Source organism: Sus scrofa, chromosome 9, assembly GCF_054392235.1.
Source record: "Sus scrofa isolate SSC_HxYL_T2T_F1_AM1 chromosome 9, Sscrofa_HxYL_maternal_Yorkshire_Landrace_v2.0, whole genome shotgun sequence".
In the NCBI taxonomy this organism is placed as follows: domain Eukaryota; kingdom Metazoa; phylum Chordata; class Mammalia; order Artiodactyla; family Suidae; genus Sus; species Sus scrofa.
The window spans coordinates 16753316-16765421 of NC_139391.1; the positions used below are offsets into that span (position 1 = coordinate 16753316).

The 12106-nt window shown below is 38.7% G+C and overlaps 1 protein-coding gene across 1 annotated transcript in view; it reads right to left on the reverse strand.

Annotated features, from left to right (window-relative positions):
• LOC110255407 (uncharacterized) overlaps positions 1–12106 on the reverse strand; it is a 689852-nt gene that overhangs the window by 443827 nt on the left and 233919 nt on the right. The window contains exon 6 of the mRNA XM_084975506.1: positions 5627–5748. Coding sequence (XP_084831632.1) covers positions 5627–5748 — 122 coding nt within the window. The remainder of the gene's footprint in view (positions 1–5626; positions 5749–12106) is intronic.

Here is a 12106-nt window from a genome sequence, read left to right on the forward strand (position 1 = left end):
CTGGATGTGGCCTTCACCCCTTTTGTGCTATGATGCTCTCCTTAGAAACTATTAAATTTCTGTTGCAAGCAATATGACTTAAACCCATGTACACTCAAAGTATAAATATAGTTTAATCCATAAGGCTTAAGCTTTATTTATTCATTTAAATTGATTACTTATGCTCAACAAATAAAACTGAAGCAAAAATTCATCATTTCTTTACCAATGCAAAATTAATTGTTCACATCTAAATTAAGATAAACAAAGCCTAATCTATCAACCCTTGATAGAAAGCCGCCATCAGATCTGGGCTGGCTCTGGGTTCTCCTTTCTTTACTCTGCCCCAGACCTCCTAGCCTTTCCTCTAGGCTGCCATCAGCCATCCCATCCCTCCCGAGTCTTCTCCCCCAAACCCATCTCCAAAACAGAACACAAGTTCATCTCTAAAACAGGACATCATCTCTCTACCAATCCCAATTCTTGTGACATCTGAGACAAATTCATAGACCCTTTGAGATTTAAGGATTTCCTTATGGGGTATAGAAAGGGTAAATAAACAGAAGACAATATGGGGCAATGTGGAAGTTTTTATTTTCCAAGGTAGCCACTTGTTAAAATGTGACATTGGCAGACTAAGCAGCCAAGTCTGTGTCTACTTCTTTGAACTTCAGTCACTGCTTCACAGTAGAGAATGGTGAAGATGATGCTCTATGACCTCCCATTAAAAGAAATGCCGTAACCTTTCTCCTTGCTTTCTTAGGGCAATTGCTTTTACAACTCAGACACCATGCTAATAATACCAATAATCTCTAAGAAAGAAAACTGCTAAAACATTGACTAACAGGCTCAGAAGCCAACTAATAATAATAGTCTCAATAATCCCAAACTAGCTCATGGGGAATGACCACATTGAAGAAGTCACAGATAGGTATTCTGGTCAACAGATCAGCTAGACTGGTTTTCTGTCCCCCACAGTCTCATACTATCTAACTAATAAAACAGTCAATGGTATATTATTATTGCCTTCTTTCTAACTCTCAACAGGGCTGGGCTTATTCAAAGTTATTGGATTTAGACCCTAGCTCAATGTGCATAGTAGCACTGTTAGTTTTTTTAATTTCATAACTAGGTATAAATTCTTCATTTCTGATCAAGAAGTCTACCTGAGAAAGTTAGCATTTGAGCTAGGTGTAGAAGAATGGGTTAAACTGGAACATTCCAAGGAGGGAATTCTGTTTGAGTAAAGACAGACAGCAAAGTGGTGGGCATTTATGGGTCATAGCAAAATACGTAAAGTGGGAGCACAGATCATATGGGAAAAAATAGTGAGAAGAGTATTTTAAGGGAGGGTGTCATGCAGTGATGAGAGTCTTTACAATCTCCATTTCACTTGATGACCATTGAGGGATACTGAAAAGTTTTAAGAAAAAGAAAGCTGTAATCCTGTTTTCCCTAACCTATACTTCCAAAAGTTTAAATCACTTGTTCACAGCTTACATGTTGATCTAATTAATCATGTCTTACATAAATGTTTGGACATACTGTTTATATGCCTAAGAGTCAATGATGCTACAATTCCTGATCAAAAATCATGTTCCTGGGTTGAACAAGTGCTAATCCTTGGCTTTCTCTGAGAATCTGGGGGTGTGCTTAGAGGTAACTGGCACCTTATGACAAATTCTCCATGTCCCCGTGCAAGGGAGGTCCAGATGGAATCACCGGCCAGGCCTTCCTGTATTTCCCTCAGCAAAACTAATGTGATGAAAGGATCATTATCCAGAGAGAAGCAGCAAAAATTATTAACTGCAGCAGCGTATCCAACAGTGCTTTGCAAAGACTCCTTTCCAAAGAGCCTGAAGCTGCTGTTTCTTTGCCAAGTACAGGCTGAGACCAGCTTCCTTTACGTGTGGCTCCAAAGGAAAACTCTGTGAAACTTTTAACATAATTTCTAAATGATACGCTAGGCTTATTGCTAAAAACAGATTCTTCTAGGAGGTCAATTCACATATATTCAAACATGCTGAGAAGATCGACTATCAGCCAGTCATTTTATACACATTATTTCATTTAATTCTTTATGATAAATGGGTCAATTATTTTTAAAGACAATGAAGCCTAAGTTTAAGGCCAAGTAATTAGGCCAAGGTCACAGAGTTAGTAAAAGCTAGTTTCAAACATGGGATGGTTATAGCTTTTTTCCTCCCCATTACCCAGGTCTGTCTCTTGCTATATGGCAGGATCAGACTGGTGTTGGGAGTACAGACGTAAGTGAAAATGCCATCCTTCCAATGAAGGCCCTCACAAATTGTGTGGGCGACAAGCGGTAAACCAAGAAGATATAACTGATGGCCAAATAAAAATAGCAATAAAATGTAGTAGGAATAGCAATAAAATAAATGTAGTAGCAATAAAATTAAAAATGAGTAATTACATCTAATCTCAAAGATCTGTGACTACAGAGTTTTTTCCTTCATAAGGAAATCCATCAATCTTCTTTCAACATGGATTTTCATGAATGAACAGAATTTTGACTGATGGTAAAAGATCAACAAGTTATAAGAAATTCTGAGCTGGTACTGAGCTTCCAAACAGATCTGAGTCCCTGCAGAAATCTCAGAATCAATTCTAGATATTGGAGTTGTCAGATACCTATCTAAAGAAACAGGTTTATCGTGTGTAAAATATAAAACACTGTATTGAAAATAAGAATAGCATGTAATGGTAAATTAGAAAACACAAATTAGCAAACCCAATGCATCAATTCATAAAGTGGTATAGAAAAAAAAAAAAAAAAACAAAAAAAAAACAAAAAAAACCCTAGCCAGCGTGATGGTTTCCTTTGTTCTTGGGATACAAGAAAAACCTCTTAATGTAATTCACCAAATGAAATATTTCAGAAGAAAAACTTAAATATATGTATACACACACGCAACGCAATTTTAATTAACACTCCCTATGATTAAACGTCTTAGAAAATTAAGAGCCGAATGAAATTTCCTTAGACTAATAAAGGATATCTACCAAAACAAAAAGAAAGGACAGTGCAGAAATTATACTCAAAAGGTAAAAAGTTAGATGCATCCCCTGCTACAATCAAGGCAATAACAAAGGTGTGCACTATCACTTTCTCTTTAATGTTATACTTAGGGAACTACCCAGAATACTGATGCAATTACAAAAAAAAAAAAAAAAAAAAAAAAAAGAGGTGTCAGTATTACATTGAAATCAAGGAAACAAAACTATCATACTTTTGTAGTTTGTAAGGAATTAATAAAGAGAAACCTCAATTAAATAGAGTTGAAAAACCAGAAGGGGAAGCTCTTATACCCCCACCACAATAGCAGAGCCCTACAAAAAGAAGAAAAGCCTCCTTCTTTCCTAGCAAGAACTCCAGCCAAAAAAAGCCATGGGCTGTATACTCTAGCCCTCCCAACTTCCTTTCCCACTCTATGGAAGAGTTCAACTCTCTTTTTGGCTAGATATATTTGTACCTGGCTCTCCATGGTTGCAGACCCCTAAATTGCAATTCTCTGCTGATTCCAAATAAATCTTTTTTCGTTGTATCTTGCTGGAGAAATAGATGGCAATACATTTGTTTTAGATCTACAAGTTAATATGAATACCTACTCAGAAAACTCAGAAGAACCTTCAGACAAATAAGCAGAATGAATATTCTGCTAATTTTAGAAAAAAACAGAATTTGGCTAATCTTTTTAAATTAGACTCAGTATTTTAAATCAAATTTTCTCCAAAATTGCCAAATTTCAATCAAATCTCAACAAGTTTTTAAAGTGACTTAACAAGATAATTCTAAAATAAATCTGGAAGATGAACAAAAATTATCCAAATATGCTATATGAGAACAGAGTTAACATTGCAGATCAGTGGGGTAAGTATAGGGAAGGTTTTCTGAAATAAGACACATGAACTACCAAATCTTACGGACAGTACTAATAAAACACTTTAAATCAAAAGAAATTATGAAGAAAAATTTAAAATGAAGCATAAACTGGGAGAAAATATTTTTTAAATTATCTAGAATAGATCAGGTTGAACAATATACAACCACCATTTTTAGAGGTGGAAAAAAGGGTCAAACATTCATTTGGTTACCAATCAAGAATTCCTATGAATTATTAAAGGAAAACTAAGCAAGGAGTGACTTTAGCGTCATGGCTGCATAAGGCATCTCTCATTTTTTGTAGACTCACCATCCCAACAACAAATATCAGTACCCAACTACAATCAAAACTGCCTCATAGGAGGTGTGGGATTTATAACTAAGGAACCCGGAGTTGGGGGGGGGGTGCCTCATCCACCTACCTGTATGTCAGGTGGTAGGCAACAGACCTCAGTCCTGGCTATAGGCCCTGAAGTGACCCATGAACCAGTTCTGGCCCCTTTCCGCCAAGGTCCAAAGCCCAGGAAAACTCTGACTGAGGAAAGCACCCATGGTGGAGCAGAGAAGGCCTTTATGGGAAGTCCAGGTTTCCAGCAAAACAATACAAGTTTAAGGGCACTGGACTAAATAATTTAATAGGGAAGAACAAATCTGACTCTGTATTAAATCTATTTCTTTTTTACTTTAACCTTTGTATGCTATTGCTTTTGCTTCCAGTTAAGAATGTTGCCTATAGCTTGAAATATACCAGACAACCCATTCTCAATGCTCTGACCTTTTAGAGAATAACACTTTTCATTCATATAGAGATTAAAAATAGCAGAACAGAGAATAACATTTGTCCTGTAGGAGGTTTACAGGAACATCATGACCTGACCAATGTGGACAACTCCAACAACAGCAGATTGCTACAGGAGAAGTTTGTAACAACTAGCCACACCCCTCACTCCCTCTGCCTTTAAACATGCTTACTGAAAGCCTTTGAGGAGTTGGGGGTGTTTGGGGCATGAGCCACCCATTTTCCTGACATGGCCCTGCAACAAACCTGTCTTTGCTCCAAAACACCAACATTTTAGTATGTTTGTTGGGACTTCACTGCATGTTGGGACATGAGCTTGCACTGGGTAACGGAAGAACAGTTTGACTTTGCCTTTGTCACCCCTCCCTCAAGGCAGCAGAGCTTAGGGTCAGAAGACCAGGGGCTTAGGGACCTTGATTTCTCCCCTGGGGTAAAATGAGCCCATGAGTGACACCACACTTCCCCAGCTCTGTAGATGCCACCAAAGAGGTTCATTTCTCTTAGCCTCACCTTCTAGGGATTGGTTCCATGGGCTCTGCTATGTAGACTACAATCCAGGGATGCCTAAGTCCCTTACATGAAATGGAGCCGTAAATTTGGCCCCCCACATCAGAAGCTTCTCCATCCATGCTTCTGCCAATAGTCGACTGATATTTGATCCAAGGTTGGTTGAATGCCCAGAGATGGCAACCAGCAGGTTCAGAAAGCCAAATTCATTAAACCAGGAGCTCCAAGACTTCAGGCCAGGAAGAGTCTGGGAATGTGCCCAGGGCTTTCAGATGACATGGAAGGGATGCAGAGCTTACTAAGAGTATGGTGGACTCCATCAAGAAGCCTACCCACAAGCTGCTGGGAGAGCCCACCTACAATCCCCCAGCTGACCCATGGACACTCCCAGAACCCCCGTTCCTAAACCACGCACACCCCAAGTCTGCAGCAGGTACCTGTGTGCCCCCTGAAGGTGGTAACAAGGGCTAGCTCTGGGAGATGTCCAGCAAGCACATGCAGGAAGCAGGCATGAATCTGTGGGCCAAGGGGACACCACAAAGTTGATCTGTAACGCCACCTGTGGGAAAACAAAAAGAGACTGTCAGCATTGGTGTATTGAAGAGGGAGAGAAGGCATACGCTCTTTAAAAATGCTGCCACAAGAGGGAGCAAGAAGCCTGGAGCAGGTGTAGCCACAGAAGGTCTGAGAAAGCTTTACAATCTCTAGGAGGGCAGATGGAAGGTATTTCTCCCTGGAAGTTGGTATAAACTGCTACTTCAGCTGTGAAGATAGTGATGCAAAACTCAAAGGAACATGCAGAATCAAGGAAATGTGACACCAAAGGATCACAATAATCATCCAGTAACTGACCTCAAAGACAAGGACACCTGCATTTTACCTGATAAAGAATTTAGAGTAGCTGTTTTAAGGAAACTCGTGAACTACAAGAAAACACAGACAATTCAATGAAATCATGTATCTATATGGTATCAACAATGGAATACTATTCAGCCATGAGAAAGAAGGAAGCCCTTCCATTTGTGACAAGTGGATGGATCTTGAGGGCATTGTGCTAAGTGAAATAAGTCAAACAGAAACACACAGTGTATTGTATCAGTGTATTTTATATGTGGACTCTAAAATAAAGTTCAACTCCCAGAAACAGAGAAATGGTGATTACTAAGAGGTAGGGAGAATGATGAGATACTGTTCCACAGGTACAAACTTCCAGTTATAAGATGAAAAAGTTCTAGAGATCTGAAGTACAGCATGTTGCATAGAGTCATAGTACTGTATTATATACTTGAAAGTAGCTTATAGAGTGGATCTTAAATGTTCTCACACACAAAAAAAATATTTCTATGTGACGTGATAGAGGTATTAATGCTCTGGTATTAATATTTCTATGTGACGTGATAGAGGTATTAATGCTCTCACCAATGCTATGGTGGTAATCACTTTATAATACTTAAGTATATCAAATCGACCCATTGTACACAAACTTACACAATGTTATATATTACATATTTTTCCAATGTACTGTTAATTTTATTTTTTAGTTTTTTATTGAAGTACAATTCATTTGCAATGTTGTGTTAGTTTCAGGTGTACAAAATGATACAGTTATACATATATTCTTTCTCAGGTTATTTTCCCTTATAGGTTATTACAAAATACTGAGTACAGTTCTCCATGCTATTCTGTAGGTCCTTGTTGTTCCTCTGTGTCGTATATAGTAGAGTGTATATGTTGAGCTCAGACTCCTTATTTATCCCCTCCCTGTACCCCATTCCCCTTTTGTAACAGTAAGTTTTTTTCTGTGTATCTGTAGGTCTATTTCCGTTCTGTATATAAGGTCCATTTGTGTAATTTTTTAGATCCCGCAAATACTCAATACCACACCACGTTTGTCTTTCTCTGTCTGGCTTTCTCCACTTACTCCGATAATCTCTGGGTCTATCCATGTTTCAGTTCTATCTTAATAAGATTGGATAAAAGGGGGAAAAGTTAAGCAGTCTTAAAGGAAAATGACTAACAGATGATCAACATTTCACAGAGGTATAAGCAACTGGCCTATTGATAATCGAATAGCTAACAAACATGACAATCAGGAAAATGAAAATTAAAACCTAGAGATATATGTGATCTCACATCCATTAGATTGGCAGAAATTATAAAATTTGATGATGCCAAGAAGGCAGGCTGGTCTAAGCACTGCAGAAGCAATAGAACAAAGAGACTTTTCATTCGGTGCTGGTTTCCATGTTGGAATCAGCCACCATTATTTTTCTGTGCACTTTTAATCCCATCTCTCTCCAGGACAAGAGCAAGAACAGAGGGCATACCTGGAGAACCATACTCTTGTAACCTAAGCAAAAATCACATTTTTTCCCAAGATGACAAAAACAATACAAACAAAATAGTTGAACTTTAAACAAGAAGCCTGTACTTCAGGGCAGTGGTTCCCAAACTTTGTCATGTACCAGAATCACCTGGAGGAATTCCCAGATCACTTGCTTCATGCTCAGAATTTCTGATACAGGTATGTGGTCGTGGTAGAGCCCAAGAAGCTGCATTTCTAACAAGCCCCTGATGCTGATGCTGATGCTGTGGCCTCTGATGATGATAATGGGGTCTGGGAACCACACTCTGAGAATGATTGCTCTAGAGAATGAAGGAACGATGCAATGGAAAGGAAATTAGCATTTATGTGGGCCCCACTATGTGCCAAGCAGTGCGCTTTTCAGTAAGTTACTTTGATAATCACAGAGAACCCTTAGAGCCGGTGTTGTTAATCCCATTTCACAAGACACGGTAATAAGGTTCTCAAGTAATTCTTCCAGTATGCCATAGGTAATACATAACAAAAAGGAGTTTAAATTTAGATCTATCTCACTACAACTCTAATATTCTTTGCCCCATTCTCCATGACTTTCAATGAGACTAAACATCCTCTACTATTGGTATCATAATATGTGAGCAGGCCACAGCTGTCTGGAATGGGCAAGTGCTGTCAGTAAAGATTGGAAGTACAGAACTAACATAATGAAGGTAGAGGCAGCGTACCAGAAAAAAAAAAAAAAAATACTAGCCCAGCCTGAAGGGCTATCCTAATACCAATGTGAAGAGTGAGAAAAACATTGCAGATACCCCTTTATATTTTTTCATTTTATAAGTAACTGTGAATATGCAATTATGTTTATTTAAGCTATAAACATAGTTAATACAATTTATTTCAGTATATTTTAACTTTTTAGCAAATACGTATGCTGTTTAAAGTCCCGAAGTAAAGGACTCCAACAGAGGTTATTGAGAAGACATCCCTCCGTGGAAAGGACCCAACACTTTTATCTAGTCCCGCTCTGGTTTCAGTATTGACTGGAATTAGAAAATTTTATTAACAAAATCAACTCTTCTTCTTAATGTCTAATGTTTTCTATGACCACAGGCACTATGGGATACAATAAGGAGTGGTTGTTTATGCCAGATTCCTCAGACTCTTCTTAAAGCTCAGGTCGAAAGCCCTCCTCGGAGATGTTTGAAGTTGGAACTGACAGCTAGAGCTCTTTAAGGAGCCGGCAGTTTCTGAAGAGGTTTACATTGTGCATTGTGTGTGTGCCTAGCATTTCAGAAGAGGCAAGGCATTAAACAATGCAAACATTTACTACTCTTTAAGCTTTATGTTAACATCGCTTACATCTCTGCCATGCTACAAAAACCCAAAGGATCAAATAGCTCATTTGAGCTCGTCATGTTTGCTAGCGTGAATAATCCTCTACCTCTGGTACCTCTTTAAAGAAGGGGGAAAAAGCCTTCCTATGTGAACAAAACCCAGACTTACAGTGAAGCATAAAACAGCAAACTGCTACTCAGCAGCATTAGTCTAGCCTGTCATAGAATTCCAGATTCAGATGCTAAGGTCATCAGCTAATTACACTGTGTATAGGTGTTCTGATCGATTCCAGTTTGGGGTGGGGTTGGGGGCAGTTCCCATAAGAACAAGCAATGCTCAGGACACAAGCTGCTATCCTGTAATTCAACTCAATTCTGACACTTAGTTATACCCAGAAATGGCATCATATTCCACAGGTTGAGGGCAAAGTCCCACAAGACTGTTCCCCAACACACAGACGCACGCACGTGTGCACACACACACACACGCACACACACACACACACACATTTCAGGTATCGGTAGAAGATCAGTAGCAAGTTATTACCTGTACTTTTGACCAACTGGTTCTAGATCAGAGGTTCCCACAACCCCCTCCTTGGGTTCAATTCATTTGCTAGAGCAGCTCACAAAACAAGGAATTCATTTGCTTGCTAGATAACAACTTACTACAAAAGGATTTAACTCAGAAACAGCCAAATGAAAGAGAGGCATGGGGTAAGGTCTGGGGAAAGGGCTCAGAGCTTCTGTGCCCTCTCTAAGCACCATTCTCCCCAAATCTCCATATGTTTCCCAGCCCAGAAGCTTTCCAAACCCTGTCTTTGGAGGTTTTATGGAGGATTCATTACATAAGCACAATTGATCACAATTGATTAAATCACAGGTCACTGGGCAGGGAGATGGGACTGGAAGGTCCAACCCTCTAAGGATATGATTGGTTCTCCCGGAAACCAGGCCCCATCCTTAGGTGATCGAAGGGCAGTTCAAAAAGTCACCTCAGTAACATAACGAAAGACATCTTAGTCTCAGCACTTAATTCCAAGGGTTTCTGGAGCTTTACGCCAGAAACGGGAGGAAGACCAAATATACATTTCTTATTATAAATCACAATTATCACATACTGTCACAGCATGCTAGAATCTGTCCAGTGCACACCACATCATTTCATTACAGCTTTGGGTTGGAGGAAGAATCACATAAATATTCACCTTTTTAGATTTAACAGTAATCTGTATTCACCCATACTCCTTCCTGCAGTGGCCTAATCAAGTATGGAGGCTAAGTTTTGGACTTTGCATAAACAATGCTCATTAACAGTGGCCTTTACAAATCATGAGGACTAACTGTTGTTTTCAGGCATAAAGACAAATATTGATGTTTCATTTGGAAAGTCCTCATAGCTTTAGTCTTTTTCTTAACTGAAGGAAGCATCCTGAAAGTTAGCCACCTTCTCTTGAAAGTCAGGCAAAAGCTTTTGAGAGAGAGGGCTGTCTGCCACCAAAATTACAGTCCTTCAAGCAGATAAACTGGTCCCCACCCTGCTTATCACTTTTAGATTCTTATGATATATTCTGAGAAATTTGGCAGATTCTATTTCCTTTCATTGCATTGCCTGGCATGTGCCAATCATTCTTCTAGACGCATATTTTTTATTTTAATGCTGTATCATAATGCAGTATTTTTGAAGGTATTTAAACCAGTAATTCAGATCCAGCTTTAAGCTAAAAATGCAAGACCCCCTCTAATGATATTGACAGAGATCATTCAACCGAGTTAACAATCAAGTGACTAAGTAATTTCCATGTATAGACAAGTGCATTTACCTCAGACAATGTAACAGTCCAATAACTAACTCTTCTGCTCAGCCACTGACAGAATTGTTTATCTTAATTTTGAAATGCATCTCAACCACAGTGATAGTAACATGTAGGGAGACGTATCTCATTGTCAAGGGAATATTCATAATAATAAGGAAGGGCACATAGGCCAAACGCTCTCCAACATAAACCACAGCAACATCTTTTCAGATCCACCTCCTAGAGTAATGACAATAAAAACAAACAAATGGGACTTAATTAAACTTAAGAGTTTCTGCACAGCAAAGGAAACCCTACACAAAATGAAAAGACAACCCACAGAATGGGAGAAAATCTTTGCAAATGAATCAACTGACAAGGGATTAATCTCCAAAATTTCTAAACACCTTTTACTGCTAAATACCAAAAAGGCAAACAACCCCATCAAAAAATGCACAGAAGAGCTAGACAGACAACTTTCCAAAGAAGACACACAGATGGCCAAAAAACACATGAAAAGATGTTCAACATCACCCATTTATTAGAGAAATGCAAATCAAAATTACTATGAGGTACCACCTTACACAAGTCAGAATGGCCATCATCAAAAAGTCTACAAACAAGAAGTGCTGGAGAGGGTGTGGAGAAAAAGGAGCCCTATTACACTGTTGGTGGGAATGTAAATTGGAATCTCCACTGTGGAAAACAATATGGAGATTCCTCAGAAAACTAAAAATAGAATTATCATTTGATTCAGCAATCCCATCCCTGGGCATCTATCCAGAGAAAACCATGACTCCAAAAGACACATGTACTCCGATGCTCATTGCAGCACCATGTACAATAGCCAAGACATGGAAACAACCCAAATGTCCATCGAGAGAGGAGTGGATAAAGAAAATATGGTACATATACACAATGGACTATTACTCAGCCATTAAAAGGAAAGAAATAATGGCATGTGCAGCAACATGGATGGACCTAGAAATTATCATGCTAAGTGAAGTCAGTCAGACAATGAGACACCAACATCAAATGTTATCGTTTACATGTGGAATCTGAATAAAGGACACAATGAACTTCTTTGCAGAATAGATACTGACTCACAGAATTTGAAAAACTTATGGTTTCCAAATGAGACAGGTTTGGGGGTGTGGGGATGCCCTGAGGGTCTGGGATGGAAATGCTATAAAATTGGGTTGTGATGATCATTGTACAACTATAAATTTAATAAAATTCATTGAATAATAAAAAAATAAAAACAAACAAAAAGGAATGGCTGCCATTCACTGAGCACTAACTACATGAAAGACACTTTGTAACCCTATAAAGAGGAATTAAATTTTTATTATAGGTGATAAAACTGAAGTCCAGAAAAGTTGTGGAATTTTCCTAAGATCAACAAATAACAGGCTATGTAACCAGTGCAACCAAAAAGTTTATGAATTTCGTTTGTCTTTTTTTCAC